The 23,636-nt window shown below is 42.3% G+C and overlaps 1 protein-coding gene across 1 annotated transcript; it reads left to right on the top strand.

The window, feature by feature from the left end:
* The first annotated feature begins 5,480 nt into the window (after positions 1-5,480).
* Positions 5,481-23,297, top strand: LOC110528661 (dual specificity protein phosphatase 7). The gene is made up of 3 exons (XM_021610792.2): positions 5,481-6,335; positions 12,590-13,021; positions 22,518-23,297. Exons 1-3 carry the CDS (start codon positions 5,927-5,929, stop codon positions 22,826-22,828), a joined length of 1,152 nt encoding a protein of 383 aa, XP_021466467.1. The 5' UTR covers positions 5,481-5,926; the 3' UTR covers positions 22,829-23,297.
* Positions 23,298-23,636: the final 339 nt, after the last annotated feature.

Genomic DNA, 23,636 nt, shown 5'->3' with positions numbered 1-23,636 from the left:
CTTCCTCCACCATACCACCTTCCTCCACCATACCACCTTCCTCCACCATACCACCTTCCTCCACCATACCACCGTCCTCCACCATACCACCGTCCTCCACCACACCACCGTCCTCCACCACACCACCGCCCTCCACCACACCACCGTCCTCCACCATACCACCTTCCTCCACCATACCACCTTCCTCCACCATACCACCTTCCTCCACCATACCACCGTCCTCCACCATACCACCTTCCTCCACCATACCACCGTCCTCCACCACACCACCGTCCTCCACCATACCACCTTCCTCCACCATACCACCTTCCTCCACCATACCACCTTCCTCCACCATACCACCGTCCTCCACCACACCACCGTCCTCCACCACACCACCGTCCTCCACCACACCACCTTCCTCCACCACACCACCTTCCTCCACCATACCACCTTCCTCCACCATACCACCGTCCTCCACCATACCACCTTCCTCCACCATACCACCGTCCTCCACCATACCACCGTCCTCCACCACACCACCGTCCTCCACCATACCACCTTCCTCCACCATACCACCTTCCTCCACCATACCACCTTCCTCCACCATACCACCGTCCTCCACCATACCACCTTCCTCCACCATACCACCGTCCTCCACCACACCACCTTCCTCCTCCTTCTCCTCCCTCTGCATCCGGCTCCGGCGCTCTCCGTCTTGCGCTCCCGAGGGATTATGACGGAGCGGCTGCTGGTGTCAGGGTTTTTTGCTCCAACTTGAACTGTACCTGGCTACCGTGAGGCCAACTCCCTCGGGGGAGAAGAGTGTGAGTGTCCTTGTCTCCTGCCTGACGGGTCGTGCTCTGGAGTGGGCCAATGCGGTCTGGAATGGCCCAGACTCGGCGAAGGAGGACTATCCAGAATTCACCCGCCGCTTTCATGCCGTATTTGACCACCCTCCAGAGGGTGAGCGACTGTTCCACCTTAGGCAGGAGAAGAGGAGCGCGCAGGATTTCGTGTTGGAGCTCCGGACCTTGGCCGCTGGGTCTGGGTGGAACAACAGGGCCCTGATAGACCACTACCGGTGTAGTCTCCGGGAGAACGTCCGCAGGGAGCTAGCGTGTCGGGACACCGCTCTCTCCCTCCGCGAACTAATAGACATGTCCATCCGGCTGGACAAACTGCTGGCTGCCCGCGGGCGTTCGGAGAGGGTTCTGTCTGTTCCACCACCTAGCACTCCCGCTCCCATTCCGATGGAGTTAGGGGGGGCCGTGCCGAGGGGTACCGGAGGAGGAGGCGCCTCCTGCACCAGCTGTGATCGGAGAGGACACACGGCCGATCGGTGCTGGGGGAGCCCGTCAGGGAGTCGAGAGGGCAGGCAGAACACTTCTCGGTCACCCCAGGTGAGTCAGAAACCAAACTCACCCAGAACCCACTGTTGGTCCCATGTTTGTATTGATTTTGTTTCTAGACTTTTCTCCCTCTTCCCAGCATAAGGCGCTAGTCGACTCAGGCGCAGCTGGGAACTTTATGGATCGTGGACTCGCCATCAAGCTGAGTATTCCGCTAGTGCCGATAGATCCCCCCCTTCCCTGTGCACTCCCTAGATAGCCGGCCACTAGGGTCAGGGCTGGTCGGGGAGGACACGGTTCCACTGAACATGGTAACGCAGGGGGATCATAGGGAGCGGATTAGTCTCTTCCTTATCGATTCACCTGCGTTTCCAGTGGTGCTGGGGGTTCCCTGGCTGGCTAGTCACAATCCCAGGATTTCGTGGAGACAGGGGGGTTCTCCAGGCGTGGTCAGAGGAGTGTTCAGGGAGGTGTATGGGAGTTTCCATCGGTGCCACGTCAGTGGAGAGTCCAGACCAGGTTTCCACTGTGCGCATTCCCTCTGAGTATGCCGATTTGGCTATCGCTTTCTGTAAGAACAGGGCGACTAAATTACCACCTCATCGACAGGTAAATGTACCCATTGTCGCAGGAGGAGACGTTGGCTATGGAGACATACGTCACGGAACCTCTGGGACAGGGGTACATTCGGCCCTCCATTTCACCCGTCTCCTCGAGTTTCTTTTTTGTGAAGGAAAGGAGGGAGGTCTGCATCCGTGCATTGATTATAGAGGACTAAATGCCATCACGGTGGGGTTTAGTTACCCTCTACCTCTCATCTCTACGGTGGTGGAATCATTTCACGGAGCACGGTTTTCCCCAAATTGGACCTCAGGAGCGCGTATAATCTGGTGCGTATTCTGGATGGAGGTGAGTGGAAAACCGCATTTAGCACCACATCAGGCCACTATGAGTACCTCTTCATGCCGTATGGGTTGAAAAATGCTCCAGCCGTCTTTCAATCCTTTGTAGAGGAGATTCTCAGGGACCTGCACGGGCAGGGCGTGGTTGTCTTTATCGATGATATTCTGATCGCTTCCGCCATCCGCGCTGCGCATGTGTCTCTGGTGCGCAAGGTGCTTGGTAGACTGCTGGAGCATGACCTATACGTCAAGGCTGAGAAGTGTGTGTTCTCCAAACTAGCCGTCTCCTTCCACGCCCACTTTTTCAGTTTTTGATTTGTTAAAAAAGTTTTAAATATCCAATAAATGTCGTTCCACTTCATGATTGTGTCCCACTTGTTGTTGATTCTTCACAAAAAAAATACAGTTTTATATCTTTATGTTTGAAGCCTGAAATGTTGCAAAAGGTCACAAAGTTCAAGGGGGCCGAATACTTTCGCAAGGCACTGTATGTATGTATGTATGTATGCGTATATATACAGTGTGTTTGTATGTATGTATGTATGTATGTATATACAGTTGAAGTGGGAAGTGTACATACACCTTAGCCAAATACATTTAACCTCAGTTTTTCACAATTCCTGACATTTAATCCTAGTAAAAATTCCCTGTTTTAGGTCAGTACGTTAAGAACAAATTCTTATTTACAATGACAGCCTTATGGGGAACAGTGGGTTAACTGCCTTATTCAGGGGAACAGTGGGTTAACTGCCTTGTTCAGGGGATCGGTGGGTTAACTGCCTTGTTCAGGGGATCAGTGGGTGAACTGCCTTGTTCAGGGGATCAGTGGGTGAACTGCCTTGTTCAGGGGAACAGTGGGTGAACTGCCTTGTTCAGGGGATCAGTGGGTGAACTGCCTTGTTCAGGGGAACAGTGGGTGAACTGCCTTGTTCAGGGGAACAGTGGGTGAACTGCCTTGTTCAGGGGATCAGTGGGTGAACTGCCTTGTTCAGGGGAACAGTGGGTGAACTGCCTTGTTCAGGGGATCAGTGGGTGAACTGCCTTGTTCAGGGGATCAGTGGGTGAACTGCCTTGTTCAGGGGATCAGTGGGTGAACTGCCTTGTTCAGGGGATCAGTGGGTGAACTGCCTTGTTCAGGGGCAGAACAACATTTTTTTTTTACCTTGTCAGCTCGGGGATTCGATCCAGCAACCTTTCAATTACTGGCACAACGCTCTAACCACTAGGCTACCTGACGTAGTTGACAAGGTTCTATATAATTATTCTTGGTGTGGACATTTAGCCAGGGCCCAGTTTTGCAAGGCTAACAGTCACAGCTCAATGTGGTACAGTAGCTAGCCTAAAAGCATTAGCACTCAGTGGGCAGGTCTGTATCTTATTGTTGAGAGGCTAACAGTAGCTAGCTTAGTGGCTAACTGTTAGCCTCTCAACAATAAGTTACAGACCTGTCCAATGAGTACTAATGCTACTAGGCTACAGTTAGCCTAGCTACAGTTAGCCTAGCTACAGTTAGCCTAGCTACAGTTAGCCTAGTGTGTATTAGGTAGTTGTTGGGGAATTGTTAGAATATTTGCTAGATATTACTACACGGTCGGAACTAGAAGCATTTCGCTACACTCGCATTAACATCTGCTAGCCAAGTGTATGTGACAAATAAAATTTGATTTGATTTTGATTTGTCGGTAGTGCTCAGTGGGCAGGTATGTATCTTATTGTTGAGAGGCTAACTGTAGCTTGTAGCGTTAGCGCTCAGTGGGCAAGTCTGTATCTTATTGTTGAGAGGCTAACTGTAGCTTGTAGCGTTAGCGCTCAGTGGGCAAGTCTGTAACTTATTGTTCATGGGGGGATGGGGGGGGGGGGTTGTGATGAGAGGGATGGAAACACAAGAGCTTGCTGTCAGAGAGTCTGAAGTAACTGTAAGTCATTGGGACTGAGGGATAAAGAGCTATTGTCTGCTGTCGGTGGGTCTCTACGCCTTCTGTCCTGCAGCTGTGTGTGTGTGGTGTGTGTAAAAACCTACAGTTTCTCTCTCCACCAGTGGATGTAGGCTCCCAACTGTACAAATATGCTACTTAGCTGTCCAAAGGAGTAGGTCAGTAAAACTGTACTTGTCAATTATGGAAATTCTATGGTATTCCATCTATTTAACCAGGCAAGTCTAATTTAATATAATGTAATAGATTAGAATAGAATACCATAGAATGAAATAGAATAGGATGGAATATAATATAATGTAATATATTAGAATAGAATGAAATAGAATAGAATAGAATAGAATGAAATAGAATAGGATGGAATATAATATAATGTAATATATTAGAATAGAATGAAATAGAATAGAATAGAATAGAATGAAATAGAATAGGATGGAATATAATATAATGTAATATATTAGAATAGAATGAAATAGAATAGAATAGAATGAAATAGAATAGGATGGAATATAATATAATGTAATATATTAGAATAGAATGAAATAGAATAGAATAGAATAGAATGAAATAGAATAGAACTGAATTTAATATAATGTATTCGATTAGATTATAATACCACAGGATGGAATATAATGTATTCGATTAGATTATAATACCACAGGATGGAATATAATGTAATAGATTAGATTATAATATCATAGAATGAAATAGAATAGAGCAGACAACACGTCTGCTTGTGATCAACTACAGGTTAATTTCAGTCAGATTTGATCAACCATGAGATATTTTTTTTTTCAATCGAGGGGCGGTCCATTCATAACGAATGTTCTGATCAGGTTGGGAGGGTGAAAGAGAGGATGGCGGGTGAGACAGAGTGGGACAGATCTGTTAAAGAGGAACCGGCTGCATCTGAGTCTTCTGTAGCCATCGATAGAGCATTATGCGTTGTCCTTTAGTTTCTAATATCTCTGTATTGAAAAGCATCTATGTGGACGTTTAGAAGGGGTGTTGTTATGGTCCAATGGCTTTACCCCTATGAATTGGCATTGTCATATGTCCCATGTGCCAAACGGTGTCTAGACGCAATTACGCATTTGGAGATTATAATAGACTAGGTTTCCCCCTAGGAATCCGACAAGGTTGAATTAATTATCAGTGTAATATTTTAGGCCATTTGTTGCTGTCCAAATTGGTGAGAGAGAGAGAGGGATATGATGTCTGAAAGTTGAAAAACCTTTCCCATGCTGTATGCTACGTCTTTAACTGTTGCCCAGCTCCTCCTTCCACAGTGACATGTCTACTCTCTGCAAACCCCTTTTAGTTCAGCCTGCTTGTCACAGCGGTTACTGGAAATGACACACGGGAGGCGGTCGAAAGGCAAACATGTTAAAAACATGTGCTATAGCTACGATTCATCCGGAATCCACATTTTCACCAGATTTATATAATAACGCGATATAGGTCATTTTAAAGGACCGCTTAAAAGACCGCAGTGTCAAATGGACGTCGACGGCATCTGAATGAACCCAGCATAATTTCTAGCCAACGGACTGAAATAAAATATCTTTAATGTGTTCAAGCCTGGTGGTGTGTTCATTCCGTCTACCAGCCTTGGCGAGCAGCGGTGCTGCTGTATCCGTGGACGAAAGTGATCAGAGCGGACTCGGTTCTGTCCTTATCCACAGCAGTAGAAGTTTAGCGCCGTGATTTGTATTTCCCTCCTCATGTTACTGCAAAGAGCCATCTCCACATTTCCCTAATGAAAATTAATCTTTGGAACGGTTCCCGGGACGTGACAGAGATTATGTCGAGTAAAAGTGTGGAATGGCTTCAAGAAGAACTGGAGTCCGGGCTCGGGGTGAGCTCACTACTGCTGTTGGACTGCCGATCTCACGAGCTTTACGAATCGTCGCACATTGAGTCGGCCATCAACCTGACGATCCCCGGTTTGATGCTGCGGAGACTGAAGAAGGGGAATCTACCGATCCGGTCCATCATCCCCAACAACGAGGATAAGGAGAAATTCGTGAAGCGGTGCAAGACAGACATGGTTCTTCTCTATGACGAGGCCACTACGGACTGGCAGGAGACCGGGGTGGCGAGCTCTGTTCTCGGCTTGCTGTTGCAAAAGCTCCGAGATGAAGGTTGTAAGGCTTTCTACCTGGAAGGTGAGAACTTCTTCGATCTTTTAGATTTGTTTTTGTTTTTATGTTCTCGTATTATGTTATTTTCTGTTTCCTAGTACATTTTCAACGTCTAAAGACTAGGCTACTTGTCAACAACAACAACAACAAATCGACTTAAAGCACAATTTATATTCTATTCCAACGTGACCGAGTTCGGAGACTAAGCTAGACTCCTCGTCTAATGTAACAGTTACACAAATGGACTTTAGCGCAAAGTTACATTGTAGCTCATTCAAGGCAGCGGAATGCAACTATGGATCCGTTCGTTTCCCTCTCGCTATAATGTTATTATCGACTATGGAGTGGCTATTTGATTGTATTCTTTATCATTATTAAAGTTGTCAAATATTTCTTGTCTAAATGAAACGTCAACGGAAGGCAGCCACGGTTCCTATGTAATAATGTATAAAAAAATAAAATAACCGCTTATATTTTCCTCAAGTGCTTCAAGATAATGAAACTAATAATATTTATCTCGATGTTTAATTCCCCATCACGAAAGCCTATAAATAATAAGCAGTCGTGAAAATAACTTATTCTATTGTCAAATATTCGTTTATATTCCCACACCGTGACAGTAGTAAGAATCATAGTGTTTCAACCGGATTTTCGATTGTTAATCTAATAGAGTACATATGTTATATTCATTATTTGAGGGTTTTCTTACTTTGAAAGAATGTTGGCCAAAACAAATATGTTTTCAATTAATGTTCTAAAATGGCTCCGCCATGTTGTCAAGTGCTTCTTCTGGAAAAGACGTGCATTTCATGAATGAACAGAACAGAAACTATTTCTTCTCTGTGTGCTGTCTGAAACTAGTCTAGGCTATATAAAAAACCCTATTATTTATACCACACAATCAACACCGTTCTTGTCATAGACCTATTCATGTCCTATCTCATGTGTGTAGGAAAATAATAGTACTTGAGGAAAATATTCCAAACATGTTTCAGATTCACTTGTCTGATATTCAGGAACCACTTCTACAGGGCAGAAGAGACTAGCTACTAATGTAACAAATGTCTCAGCATCAGCGTAACAGATGTGAATGTACTTTGTAGAACTCTCTTGCGATGTTGATTGGAAGGAAAGGACTCTCCAGCCAGCGGCCCCAGTTGATTGGTGTTTACTCTGACGATAAACACAAGGAGGCACATTAGATGCTGTGGACCTATGATTATGATTAGATGTGCTGGACAACACTATGTTGATGGCTGTAGACTCTGGATTCGTCGCTTGCATGTCAATATCAGACTAGGAATTTAGTAATTAAACATCACAACAATGACAAAAACGGTACAAAATATAATAGAAGTAAGTGTAACAGTATGACTTTAGACCGTCCCCCTCGCCCATACCCGGGCACGAACCAGGGACCCTCTGCACACATCAACAACAGTCACCCACGAAGCATCGTTACCCATCGCCCCACAAAACTCGGTGTTGTTGTATGTGTCAAATTGTTTCCGCTTTTTCTTGGCCAGGTCGCAGTTGCAAATGAGAACTTGTTCTCAACTAGCCTACCTGGTTAAATAAAGGTGTTCTCAACTAGCCTACCTGGTTAAATAAAGGTGTTCTCAACTAGCCTACCTGGTTAAATAAAGGTGTTCTCAACTGGCCTACCTGGTTAAATAAAGGTGTTCTCAACTAGCCTACCTGGTTAAATAAAGGTGTTCTCAACTAGCCTACCTGGTTAAATAAAGGTGTTCTCAACTAGCCTACCTGGTTGAATAAAGGTGTTCTCAACTGGCCTACCTGGTTAAATAAAGGTGTTCTCAACTAGCCTACCTGGTTAAATAAAGGTGTTCTCAACTAGCCTACCTGGTTAAATAAAGGTGTTCTCAACTGGCCTACCTGGTTAAATAAAGGTGTTCTCAACTAGCCTACCTGGTTAAATAAAGGTGTTCTCAACTGGCCTACCTGGTTAAATAAAGGTGTTCTCAACTAGCCTACCTGGTTAAATAAAGGTGTTCTCTACTAGCCTACCTGGTTAAATAAAGGTGTTCTCAACTAGCCTACCTGGTTGAATAAAGGTGTTCTCAACTGGCCTACCTGGTTAAATAAAGGTGTTCTCAACTAGCCTACCTGGTTGAATAAAGGTGTTCTCAACTGGCCTACCTGGTTAAATAAAGGTGTTCTCAACTAGCCTACCTGGTTAAATAAAGGTGTTCTCAACTAGCCTACCTGGTTAAATAAAGGTGTTCTCTACTAGCCTACCTGGTTAAATAAAGGTGTTCTCAACTAGCCTACCTGGTTGAATAAAGGTGTTCTCAACTAGCCTACCTGGTTAAATAAAGGTGTTCTCAACTAGCCTACCTGGTTAAATAAAGGTGTTCTCTACTAGCCTACCTGGTTAAATAAAGGTGTTCTCAACTAGCCTACCTGGTTGAATAAAGGTGTTCTCAACTGGCCTACCTGGTTAAATAAAGGTGTTCTCAACTAGCCTACCTGGTTGAATAAAGGTGTTCTCAACTGGCCTACCTGGTTAAATAAAGGTGTTCTCAACTAGCCTACCTGGTTAAATAAAGGTGAAATACATTTTTTGTTTAATCCGCGGCCCTTGCAGAGCAAAGGGGAACCACTACTTCAAGGTCTCAGAGCAAGTGACGTCACCGATTGAAACTCTATTTAGCGCACACCACCGCTAACTAGCTAGCCGTTTCACATCCGTTATGTAAGTACCTGACGATAGACACAAGGAAGTACATTAGCAGGGCACCAGTATGTTGATGGCTGTCATTTCGTGTTTCTTCCGTTAGTATGGAAATAACTGAGTTAGCAGGGAGCTAATTTGACAATTACAATTAGAGCATGCATAATAACTGAGTTAGCAGGGAGCTAATTTGACAGTTACAATTAGAGCATGCATAATAACTGAGTTAGCAGGGAGCTAATTTGACAATTACAATTAGAGCATGCATAATAACTGAGTTAGCAGGGAGCTAATTTGACAGTTACAATTAGAGCATGCATAATAACTGAGTTAGCAGGGAGCGAATTTGACAATTACAGCAAAAACATCCAAAAGCACATCCCAGGATGTCCCCCAATATCTAACGGGTATGTACACACATATATTGTGTTTACTTGATAGCTACCTACACAAATAGCTAGCTAGAACAAAGTGTTAATTAGATACATTCATTAAGGACATGTACACAGTGAACTCTTACACATTGTAAATATGAAAATAGAATATAGTATTTCAGAACCGTGACCGCTTGCATTGAAATATCAGACTAAGAAGAATTGACGTTCACGATCTCCCCCTATCGGCAAGCACGACCAATGGCATAACACCTCATTGATATGTAAATTAAACCAACCAATTGGAATACATAAACACCGAATACATATTTCTGCAGTGGAAACATAAACCAACCCTGTTACAGAAAGACCTGCAACCTATTCGTAATGTTAGCGCGCGGACCACGAGCGGCACAGTCGATAGCGCGCTGGACTTCGGGCTAGAAGGTCGACGTTTCGAGGCCTGCTCCGGTCCTGTTTCATTACAATAATATTACAGAATCATTACAGTCCTGACCCATAGGGCGGTTATTGACTTATAGTGTCACTGTGAACATTGTAGTAGTTGTGAGAAATGTTCCATAGGCCTACATGTTTGAGGCTCACTGTCATCCGTCATTCACAAAAGAAAGTCCACACATAACACTTTATGTCACTTTTAATGTCTCCTTAGATCAGATCAGCGGTAAGCTACTAGCTGCAGGAAGTTTTTCACCAAAGTAATGCACTAGGCCTGTACTAGTCCAATATTAGCGGATCTTACAGCTAGCTGTCTGTTGCACGGGCAACAACAACAACAACAAAATGTTCAGCGTTTTTATTGAAGGAGTGGAAACATCCGTGTATGAGATGGGTTTATTATTGTGTTATAGGATGTAATGTGATAATAAATCAGTATACATGTATTTTGACCAAGTAAAATAGGAAGTAGGTCTATATCCTGTTCCATGTCTGGTACATATACAGTGGGGCAAAAAAGTATTTAGTCAGCCACCAATTGTGCAAGTTCTCCCACTTAAAAAGATGAGAAAGGCCTGTAATTTTCATCATAGGTACACTTCAACTATGACAAACAAAATGAGAAAAAAAATCCAGAAAATCACATTGTAGGATTTTTAGGGAATTTATTTGCAAATTATGGTGGAAAATAAGTATTGATTTATTTTTACCAAGTAAAATAGGAAGTAGGTCCATATCCTGTTCCTGTCTGGCACATGTACATCATATCAGGTTTTTTGATTTGGTACAGTGCATTTTTATTTAGTATAGGTAGGTAAATAGTATAGATAGGTAAATGCTGTGTACACACACACACACACACACACACAACTTTTTTAAAATATTTTATTTAACCTTTATTTAACTAGGCAAGTCAGTTAAGAACAAAATCTTATTTACAATCACGGCCTACTAAAAGGCAAAAGGCCTCCTGCGGGGACAAGGGCTTGGGATTAAAAAATACAAATAAATAAATCCAATATAAATATAGGAAAAAACACACATCACAACAAGAGAGACACAACACAACACTACATAAAGAGAGACCTAAGACAACAACGTAGCAGGGCAGCAACACATGACAACACAGCATGAGTAGCAACACAACATAACAAGAACATCTCAAATCTCAGTACTGATAAGAGTAGATGAAATGAAAAGTTTACACAACCTTTCATCGCTCAGAGATGACTTTCACATTGGACAATAAAGTTGTATTCTATGCTCCCAATTTCATTTCTCTGTATTGGACTTTTTGAACAAGTGAAATGACAACATGTAGCACAATCTTTCTCATATTGTGATTCTGACCCAGCTCTGTGTAGCTATGTTTTCAGGGGTTCTATTTGTTTCTACTCTTTTCTACTCTATTATATTATATTCTACTGTATTATATTATATTCTACTCTATTATATTATATTCTACTTTATTATATTATATTCTACTTTATTATATTATATTCTACTTTATTATATTATATTATATTCTACTCTATTATATTATATTCTACTTTATTATATTATATTCTACTCTATAATATTATATTCTACTGTATTATATTATATTCTACTTTATTATATTATATTCTACTCTATTATATTCTACTCTATTATATTCTACTGTATTCTACTCTATTATATTCTACTCTATTATATTATATTCTACTGTATTCTATTCCACTCTATTATATTATATTCTACTTTATTATATTATATTCTACTCTATTATGTTATATTATATTCTACTCTATTATATTCTACTCTATTATATTCTACTCTATTATATTCTACTGTATTCTACTCATATTATATTCTACTGTATTCTATTCCACTCTATTATATTATATTCAATTCTACTGTATTCTATTCTACTCTATTATATTATATTCTACTTTATTATATTATATTCTACTCTATTATATTCTACCGTATTCTACTCTTATATTATATTCTACTGTATTCTACTCTATTATATTATATTCTACTGTATTCTATTCCACTCTATTATATTATATTCAATTCTACTGTATTCTATTCTACTGTATTATATTATATTCTACTTTATTATATTATATTCTACTCTATTATATTCTACTGTATTCTACTCTATTATATTATATTCTACTGTATTCTATTCCACTCTATTATTATATTATATTCTACTGTATTCTATTCTACTCTATTGTACTATATTATATTCTACTGTATTCTATTCTACTCTATTGTATTATTTTATATTAGATTCTACTGTATTCTATTCTACTCTATTGTATTATTTAAATTAGATTCTACTGTATTCTATTCTACTCCATTCTACTCTGTTCTATTGTATTCTATTATACTCCGTTCTATTCTGTTCTACTCTATTCTACTATATTATATTCTACTCTATTATATTCTACTTTATTATATTCTGCTCTACTATATTCTACTCTCTTATATTCTACTCTACTATATTCTACTCTATTCAATTCTACTCTACTATATTCTACTCTGTTCAATTCTACTCTACTATATTCTACTCTATTCTATTCTACTCTACTATATTCTACTCTATTCAATTATACTCTACTATATTCTACTCAATTATATTCTTATATTTGGATTCTGATCCATCTATGTGTTGTTGTTGTTTCCAGGACAACAGTTATATTGTATTTTACTCTACTATATTCTATTTTATTCTAATGAGTCTCTGTTGTTGTTTCCAGGTGGCTTCAACAAGTTCCAGACCGAGTACCCTGAGCACTGTGAGACCAACCTGGACTGTTCCTGCCCCAGCAGCTCCCCGCCGGCCTCCGTCCTGGGTCTGGGCGGGCTGAGGATCAACTCTGACTGTTCTGATGGGGAGTCATCGGACAGGGAACCGGTCAGCGCCACCGAGTCCGAGGGCAGCCCTCTCCCCAACAACCAGCCTGCCTTCCCGGTCCAGATCTTACCGTACCTCTACCTGGGCTGTGCCAAAGACTCCACCAACCTGGACATCCTGGGGAAGTACAACATCAAGTACATCCTGAACGTCACGCCCAACCTGCCCAACATGTTTGAACACGACGGAGACTTCAAGTACAAACAGATCCCCATCTCTGATCACTGGAGCCAAAATCTCTCGCAGTTTTTCCCAGAGGCCATTTCTTTCATTGGTGAGTATAAGCGGCCTCATTTGGAGTTTACAGTCTTTTACAGATCCGTTGGAGTTTACTGTCTTATTTTTTTTAAAATTTTAATTTCACCTTAATTTTTTTATTTCACCTTTATTTAACCAGGTAGGCTAGTTGAGAACAAGTTCTCATTTACAACTGCGACCTGGCCAAGATAAAGCAAAGCAGTGCGACACAAACAACACAGAGTTACACATGGGATAAACAAACGTACAGTCAATAACACAATATACAAATCTATATACAGTGTGTGCAAATAAAGTAAGATTAGGGAGGTAAGGCAATAAATAGACCATAGTGGCGAAATAATTGCAATTCAGCAATTTAACACTGCAGTGATAGATGTATAGAAGATGAATGTGCTAGTAGAGATACTGGGGTGCAAAGGAGCAAAAAAACAATATGGGGATGAGGTAGTTGGGTGGGCTATTTACAGATGGGCTGTGTACGGGTGCAGTGATCGGTAAGCTGCTCTGACAGCTGATGCTTAAAGTTAGTGAGGGAGATATAGTCTCCAGCTTGAGTGATTTTTGCAATTTCTTCCAGTCATTGGCATTAGAGATCTGGAAGGAAAGGTGGCCAAAGGAGGAGTTGGCTTTGCGGATGACCAGTGAGATATACCTGCTGGAGCGCGTGCTACATGTGGGTGCTGCTATGATGACCAGTGAGCTGAGATAAGGCGGGGCTATGCCTAGCAAAGACTTATAGATGACCTGGAGCCAGTGGGTTTGGCTATGAATATGAAGCAAGGGCCAGCCAATGAGAATCTTTTACAGATCATTTGGAGTTTACAGTCTTTTACAGATCAGATGTGAGTTTACAGTATTTTAAAGTCTTGTTTTGGGATGTTCATTTTTGTAACATCTCATGAACCCATCTCATATTTGATTCATGGTCGTGTCTAAACTTGACACTTACATGTGACTTCTGCTATCAAAATACAAAAAAAAATGCATTGAAAATACGGGTCTAGATGCACAAAAGCCACTTTGTGGTCCGATTGTGTTCAGATCTGTCTGACCACTTCAACAGGTAGTCAGGAATGCGTTGCGTGTGGATTACTCCTCAGTCTGGACGTGTTTGCTGGCCTCATAAATGCTAGCCAGTTGGATAACATTTCTAAAAATATGTTTTGTTTGGCTAGAGTTATGCTAACAATGTTTCCCAATCCCTTTAGAATTGCTTTCTGGCTAGTTAACTACAGTAGTTAGCTGGCTAATTAGTTGCAGTAGGTAGCTGGCTAGTTAGTTGCAGTACTTAGCTGGCTGGTTAGTTACAGTAGTTAGCTGGCTATTTAGTTACAGTAGTTAGCTGGCTAGTTAGTTGCAATAATTAGCTGGCTAGTTAGTTGCAATAATTAGCTGGCTAGTTAGTTACGGTAGTTAGCTGGTTAGTTAGTTGCATTAGTTAGCTGGTTAGTTAGTTACAGTATTTAGCTGGCTAGTTAGCTACAGTAGTTAGCTGGCTAGTTAGTTACAGTAGTTAGCTGGCTAGTTAGCTACAGTTGTTAGCTGGCTAGTTAGTTGCAGTTGTTAGCTGGCTAGTTAGCTACTGTAGTTAGCTGGCTAGTTAGCTACTGTAGTTAGCTGGCTAGTTAGCTACTGTAGTTAGCTGGCTAGTTAGCTACAGTTGTTAGCTGGCTAGTTAGCTACAGTTGTTAGCTGGCTAGTTAGCTACAGTTGTTAGCTGGCTAGTTAGCTACTGTAGTTAGCTGGCTAGTTAGCTACTGCCATCAGTTGTGGTGTTATTATCATATTTAGCCTATTCCACCGTTTGTGGAGTAGACACTGGCATTTGAATATAGCGCTGGAAAAGGGAATCAGGACACACTGTGGACACGGTAGACACATTTAATGTAGGTGTAGACGCATGACGTGTTCAGAATGCCAGGATCACAACTCTAAGATCAGAATGCTAAAGCTGCATGAACTGTCAAGTGTAGACAGGGCCTGTGTATCCTTGCTGTCATTTCACCAACATTCAGGTTATAGGTTAACTATTCATTTAACACTAAATTAGGCATGAATAGATGAATCAAACGTTTATTGTGCCTCATATCTATTGAGGGATGAGCCAAACAAGTTGTCTTATTACTTATTGGATTTATAAGTACAATAAAACATATTTTAGCTTAAAACATATAGATTTATACATTTATTATTATATATATTTTAAAAAATCTTAGTCATTTAGCAGACGCTCTTATCCAGAGGAATTTACACAAGAGCAATTAGGATTAAGTGACTGATTTTTCACCTAGTCAGCTTGGGGATTCGAACTAGGAACCTTTTCGCTGGGCTTCCTGTCGCCCGTACAATAACAAGTACAATAACGGGTGTTATTGCCTTAAACATATAGTATAAATCTTAATGTTTAAAACATATAGATTGATAAGTACATACTCAAAACATATAATATAGATTTATTAGTCAGCAACTTAAGCTAACTAGCCCTATCTCGGATGCAACAAAACGTTGCTTCAACCCTCCAAGGAACAAAACCTTGCTTCAACCCTCCAAGGAACAAAACCTTGCTTTACCCTCCAAATGAACAATATTGAACTCTGAGTTGATTTATGTCTTCTGAGCGGTTTGTGGTATTTCCTGCGACTCGCCTCATTTCACACCATGAAATAGTCATGGCTTGATCTGAGTCATTGTATTATTATCAAACCACAAAGTGGACCTTTTTTTAATTAACTCATCAAAAGTTGGCCTACAGGTTTCTAGCACACTCATTATACTACGGAAGGGAATCTATGAATGAAGTAGGCCAGGTCATCTTGAGAACCATTGTGAAGACTTTAGTTTTTAATGATGGGTGTTATCCTCCACTGCACCTAGAGGTTAGGGTTGTTTTGGTTGATGCCAGCTTCTTCGTCTACTGTAACACAGAGATGGCAAAGACCTCATGCTAATGTTGTCTAAGAGTCCACACGTCTATTCCATTACCTTATTTCATTACCTTATTCTGTTACCTTATTCTGTTACCTTATTCCGTTACCTTATTCTGTTACCTTATTCCGTTACTTTATTCCGTTACCTTTCCCGTTACCTTATTCCGTTACCTTTCCCGTTACCTTATTCCATTACCTATTCCGTTACCTTATTCAATTTATGTAATGTGGTTGTCTGACATGGCTACTAGCCTTCAGTCAGAAGATAAAAACCTCAAGAAGGCTGAATGTACAGAACATAATCTCATACATTACTTGACAGACGTCATTCCCCAAATTAGCCTTATAGTTATGTGAATTACTGGTATTATTCGGTCCCTCTTTAAATCAAATTCATGTTATGAAGCCTTCATAAAGCCTTTATAAGCACTGCATAAATGTGTTACAAAGCATCTATAACCGTATGTCGTGGGTTTAGAAAGGGTTCATAAATGTGGCAGAACTGTGACGTAATCACCCAGGTCAAATGTGACGTAACCACCAAGGTCAAATGTGACGTAATCACCAAGGTCAAATGTGACGTAATCGCCAAGGTCAAATGTGACGTAACCGCCAAGGTCAAATGTGACGTAATCACCAAGGTCAAATGTGACGTAACCACCAAGGTCAAATGTGACGTAATCACCAAGGTCAAATGTGACGTAACCACCAAGGTCAAATGTGACGTAATCACCAAGGTCAAATGTGACGTAATCACCAAGGTCAAATGTGACGTAATCACCAAGGTCAAATGTGACGTAACCACCAAGGTCAAATGTGACGTAATCACCCAGGTCAAATGTGACGTAATCACCCAGGTCAAATGTGACGTAATCACCAAGGTCAAATGTGACGTAATCACCCAGGTCAAATGTGACGTAACCACCAAGGTCAAATGTGACGTAACCACCAAGGTCAAATGTGACGTAATCACCAAGGTCAAATGTGACGTAATCACCAAGGTCAAATGTGACGTAATCACCAAGGTCAAATGTGACGTAATCACCAAGGTCAAATGTGACGTAACCACCAAGGTCAAATGTGACGTTACCACCAAGGTCAAATGTGACGTAACCACCAAGGTCAAATGTGACGTAACCACCAAGGTCAAATGTGACGTAACCACCAAGGTCAAATGTGACGTAACCACCAAGGTCAAATGTGACGTAACCACCAAGGTCAAATGTGACGTAACCACCAAGGTCAAATGTGACGTAACCACCAAGGTCAAATGTGACGTAACCACCAAGGTCAAATGTGACGTAATCACCAAGGTCAAATGTGACGTAATCACCAAGGTCAAATGTGACGCAACCACCAAGGTCAAATGTGACGTAATCACCAAGGTCAAATGTGACGCAACCACCAAGGTCAAATGTGATATAAACACGTGCTTTATAAAGGGTGACCTGTTGTGGTGAAGGATTGGAATACGCTGTAAAGTGAAGTTTATTTTATTTTATTTTTTTATTTTACCTTTATTTAACCAGGCAAGTCAGTTAAGAACAACGTCATGTTAGTCCCATTACGACGAATCTCATTCCCAGACATTCCCAGACACTTCCACCCAAAGGAAGGTCTGGTGGACCAATGCATCAAACTTGGCCTTTGTGGGGCCTCCCGAGTGGCACAGCGGTCTAAGGCACTGCATCGCATTGCTTGAGGCGTCACTACAGACCCTGGTTCAATCCCAGGCTGTGTCGCACAATTGGCCCAGTATCCCTTTTTGGCTGGCCGGGACGTCCTTGTCCCATCGCTCTAGCGACACCTTGTGGCGGGCCGGGATGTCCTTGTCCCATCGCTCTAGCGACTCCTTGTGGCGGGCAGGCCCTGAGCATACACGCTGACACGGTAGCCAGGTGTACGGTGTTTCCTCCAACACATTGGTGCGGCTGGCTTCCGCGTTAAGAGAAGCAGCGTGTCAAGAAGCAGCGCGGCTTGGCAGGGTCGTGTTTCGGAGGACGCATGGCTCTCGACCTTGGCCTCTCCCGAGTTCGTACGGGAGTTGCAGCGATGGGATGAGACTGTAACTACCAATTGGATATCATGAAATTGGGGAGAAAAGGTGTGGATTTTAGGTTAGGGGTTAAAATCACATATTAAGAAGATACATTTTGGAAATGGGCAGGGTTATAATTCTGACTTTTTAACTGTGTTATTCGTGACGATGACAAATCCTTTACTCAGTGAGGTCACTCCTATAGAATTCTATGGTCACTCCCATTAAGGCTAGTTTAGAATGGTTGATGTCCCAGGCTTATACAGTACCAGTCAAAGGTTTGGACACACCTACTCATTCCAGTTTATTCTTTTATTTTTACTACATTGTAGAATAATAGTGAGGACATCAAAACTATGAAATAACACACATGGAATCATGTAGTAACCAAAACAAGTGTTAAACCAATCTAAATATATTTTATATTTGAGATATTTAAAGTAGCCACCCTTTGCCAGTTTTTAAGGAGTTCCCACATATGCTGAGCACTTGTTGGCTGCTTTACCTTCACTCTGCGGTCCAACTCATCCCAAGCCATCTCAATTGGGTTCAGGTCGGGTGATTGTGGAGGCCAGGTCATCTGATGCAGCACTCCATCACTCTCCTTCTTGGTCAAATAGCCCTTACACAGCCTGGAGGTGTGTTGGGTCATTGTCCTGTTGAAAAACAATTGATAGTCCCGCTAAGTGAAACCAGATGAGATGGCATATCGCTGCATAATGCTATGGTAGCCATGCTGGTTAAGTGTGCCTTGAATTCTAAATAAATCACAGACAGTGTCACCAGCAAAGCACCATCACCCCTCCTCCATGCTTGGGAACCAGACATGCGGATATCATCCATTCACCTACTCTGCGTCTCAGAAAGACACGGCGGTTGGAACCAAAATTTGGACTCATCAGACCAAAGGACCGATTTCCACCAGTCTAACATCCATTGCTCGTGTTTCTTGGCCCAAGCAAGTCTCTTCTTATTATTGGTGTCCTGTAGTAGTGGTTTCTTTGCAGCAATTTGGCCATGAAGGCCTGATTCACACAGTCTCCTCTGAACAGTTGATGTTGAGATGTGTCTGTTACCTGAACTCTGTGAAGCATTTATTTGGGCTGCAATCTGAGGCTGGTAACTCTAATGAACTTATCCTCTGCAGCAGAGGGAACTCTGGGCCTTCCTTTCCTGCACTTTAGAGTATGTGTCACCCTGCAGCACAGCATTGTGGGGGAAGTCGAGGTCACGTCCAATATTGACTATGCACCCAAGATGGAAAGAGGTTGTGCAATCCTACTTATGGTTGGTCCCGCGAGTTAAATTCAATATCCTGACTTTGCAATGCTCTACCAAGATGAATGACAGGGTTATAAGTGATTTGTTAAGCCTCCTTTACTAAGCAATGCTTATGTCACCCTTTATAAAGCACAGGTTTGTCATAGTAAGTTATATCACACGGTTATTCCACATTTTATGAACCCTTTTATAAAGCATAACAAACGGTTATAGATGCTTTGTAACACATTTGTGTAGTGTTTATGAAGGCTTTATGAAGCCATTTTAAAGCTGCACGATCGTTATGGGTCTCCTTGTTATTGTTCAGGGTCCATGTCTCTTCATTAAGAAACATTAAACGTGAATTAACATTAACATTAAAACAACAATCACTTCTAGTGTATGACAGTGAAACACATTGTGAAAAGAAATGAAGTCACAGTGATATTTGGCAGGAGAGAAAAGCCTTTTGGAAGCTTATACCACATTCAAGACAGGTTTATTAATATCCTCCTCATGGTCACGCCTGGGATGAGTCCCAAATGGTACCCTATTACCTATGGGTCCTGGTCTATAGTAGTGCACTATATAGGGTCCTGGTCTATAGTAGTGCACTATATAGGGAATAGGGCTCTGGTCTAAAGTAGTGCACTATATAGGGAATAGGGCTCTGGTCTAAAGTAGTGCACTATATAGGGAATAGGGTGCTATTTGAGATGCATAACTATTTTCAGAGAGTTTCTCTTCACTTACTCAGAGGCACAACACAATGTCTACCAATATAGACTCGTATTCGAAGTATCAATAGAAAACCCAAGAAGATTTTCTTGTCTGTTGACTCAATCCCACTACACGGTGTAGGAATACTGGTTAGTCACGACAGTTGAGTCACGACTATACACAAGGGATGATAACAGAGAGCTTTGCTTAGAGTTGTTATGTGCAATTTCATAGTACATTTCAGTACTTCAGATCAGACTATTTCAGTATTTAACATCAGATTATTTGTTTTTAGTTTCAATATTTGAGATTAGACTTTCAATATTACAGCTCAGACTATTTATTTTTAGTAACAGTATTTCAGACCAGACGATTTGACGTTAGTTTCAGTATTTCAGTAATCAGTCTACTAGACGTACCTTCTCCCATCCCCAAGGAATATCCAGTGTTTTCCCCTCTTCAGCTTCATGGGAATGTGGAGTTTTTGTTTGGCTCTGGAATGTCCGATGCCTTGTTTGTTTTTGAAAGTGCCGTATTTAAGAAATACACTATGACGTGAAACGATCGAGTCAGAGTCAGGAAGTATGTAAAAGGTCTTGGTCGATCTCCGGAATGGTGGTAGCGGGGTTTGCTCCTCAACGTTTGGGGAAATATACTACATGACCAAATGTATGTGGACACCTGCTCATCCAACAGCTCATTCCAAAATCATGGGCATTAATATGGAGTTGGTCCCCCCCCCCCCCCCTTTTATGCTATGACAGCCTTTACTCTTCTGGGAAAGGCTTTCAACTTGATGTTGGAACATTGCTGCGGGGACTTCTGCTTCCATTCAGCCCAAGAGCACTAGTGAGGTCGGGCACTGATGTTGGGCGATAAGGCCTGGCTCGCAGTCAGCGTTCCATTTCATCCCAAAGGTGTTTGGTGGGGGTTGAGGTCAGGGCTCTGTGCTGGCCAGTCAAGTTCTTCCACACCGATCTCGACAATCCATTTCTGTATGGACCTCGCTTTGTGCACAGGGGCATTGTCATGCTGAAACAGGAAAGGGCCTTCCCCAAACTGTTGCCACTAAGTTGGAAGCATAGAATCGTCTAGAATGTCAATGTATACTGTAGTGTTAATATTTCCCTTCACTGGAACTAAAGGGCCCGAACCATGAAAAACAGCCCCAGAACATTATTTATCCTCCACCAAACTTTACAGTTGGCACTGTGCATTGGGGCAGGAAGTGTTCTCCTGGCATCCGCCAAACCCAGATTTGTCCCGTTGGACTGCCAGTTGGTGAAGCGTGATTCATCACTCCAAAGGTGGCGTTACCACTGCTCCAGACTTTCAAACGAAAGGAAACGTCTTGGCAGGGGGAAAACAACAAATTAAAATAACCCAATATATGCTGAACAAAATATAATTGGTCCCTTGTTTCATGAGCTGAAATTAAAGATTCTTGAAATGTTCCAGACGCACATAAAGCTAATTTCTCTCAAATTTAGTGCATCAATTTGTTTACATCCTAGTTAGTGAGTATTTCACCTTTGCTGATTAAACAGCATCATCATTACACAGGTGCACCTTGTGCTCGGGACAATAAAAGGCCTCTCTAAAATGTTCAGCTTTGTCACACAACTCTATGCCACGGATGTCTCAAGTTTTGAGGGAGCGTGCAATTGGCATGCTGACTGCAGGAATGTCCAGCAGAGCTGCTGCCAGAGAATGTAATGTTCATTTCTCTACCATAAGCCGACTCAATGTCGTTTTAGAGAATTTGGCAGTACGTCCAACCAGCCTTACAGCAGACCACGTGTAACCACGCCAACCCTCCACATCTGGCTTCTTCACCTGTCTGAGACCAGCCACCCAGACAGCTGATGAAACTGAGGAGTATTTATGTCTGTATTAAAGCCCTTTTGTGGAGAAAAACTCGTTCTGATTGGCTGATCCTGGCTATGCCCTCCCAGGCCCACCCATGGCTGCTCCCCTGCCCAGTCATGTGAAATCCATTGATTAGGGCCTAATTAATTTATTTCAATTGACTGGTTTCCTTATATGAACTGTAACTCAGTAACATCTTTGAAATTGTTGGTGGAGTTGTTGTAGCTGTTCTCTCATTATAAACTCCTGAAACCAGAGAGGTGGAGTTGTTGTAGCTTCTCTCTCATTATAAACTCCTGAAACCAGAGAGGTGGAGTTGTTGTAGCTGTTCTCTCATTATAAACTCTAGAAACCAGAGAGGTGGAGTTGTTGTAGCTGTTCTCTCATTATAAACTCTAGAAACCAGAGAGGTAGAGTTGTTGTAGCTGTTCCCTCATTATAAACTCTAGAAACCAGAGAGGTGGAGTTGTTGTAGCTGTTCCCTCATTATAAACTCTAGAAACCAGAGAGGTGGAGTTGGTGTAGCTGTTCCCTCATTATAAACTCCTGAAACCAGAGAGGAGGAGTTGGTGTAGCTGTTCCCTCATTATAAACTCCTGAAACCAGAGAGGTGGAGTTGGTGTATCTCTAAATGGTGTTGCGTCTCCAACACATAAAACTAATCTGTACCTCTATCTTTTCTCTAACCCCTCCAGACGAAGCCCGTTCCAAAAAGTGTGGTATCCTGGTGCACTGCCTGGCAGGGATCAGTCGCTCGGTAACGGTAACCGTGGCCTACCTGATGCAGAAGCTCAACCTGTCGCTCAACGACGCGTACGACTTTGTGAAACAGAAGAAGTCCAACATCTCACCCAACTTCAACTTCATGGGTCAGCTCTTGGATTTTGAGAGAACATTGGGGCTCAATAGCCCGTGTGACAACCGTTCCTCCACCAATGACCAACTGTTTTTCACCACGCCAACCAATCACAACGTGTTCCAGCTCGACACGCTGGAATCTACATGAAGGGGTGGTGGGGGGGGGGGGGCGGGACTTGAGCAGCCATCTTGGATGTGAATGTTTTTCTCTTCTCTTCAGAGATTGGCTGGCTGGCTTTGACAGCATATAGCCTGGGATGGTGGACTGACGGTGCGTGGACAGGGACAGATCAGAGGCCAAATGGAAGTCTGCTTGGCTTGTAGAGCTCTGTTGGTCTCTCAGAGGGTTGACAGGAAGAGGAAGAGGAAGAAGCCCTGTCTCCTCTCCTCAGTGGTTTGGGAAGCTTGTCATCTTGCCTTTGGAACAGCCTGTTTTTTTGTTGTCTAAGGAAAGAGGAAGTGCTAGGAGTAGACTGAGACATGCTACGCTGTAGAACAGAACATAGAAGAGCAGAACAGAGAAGAACAGAACATAGAAGAGCAGAACAGAGAAGAACAGAACAGAGAAGAACAGAACAGAGAAGAACAGAACATAGAAGAACAGAACATAGAAGAACAGAACATAGAAGAGCAGAACAGAGAAGAACAGAACATAGAAGAGCAGAACAGAGAAGAACAGAACAGAGAAGAACAGAACAGAGAAGAACAGAACATAGAAGAACAGAACAGAGAAGAACAGAACAGAGAAGAACATAGAAGAGCAGAACATAGAAGAACAGAACACAGAGTGTTGTCATACAAAGACAGAAAACAAATTGTGTATCTGCTCCAGTCATTCATTTATTGTTGTCCTCTTGGGAGACGACCTCGTCAACAACCTCCTGATGATAATGGTGCCAATGTGTTGCAGTGTCTGGGGGGGGGGTCACCTTTACGGGGGTGATCTCACCCTACTG

Source organism: Oncorhynchus mykiss, chromosome 7 (genome assembly GCF_013265735.2).
Source record: "Oncorhynchus mykiss isolate Arlee chromosome 7, USDA_OmykA_1.1, whole genome shotgun sequence".
Taxonomy (NCBI): Eukaryota; Metazoa; Chordata; class Actinopteri; order Salmoniformes; family Salmonidae; genus Oncorhynchus; species Oncorhynchus mykiss.
This window is presented reverse-complemented; position numbering and strand designations above follow the sequence as displayed.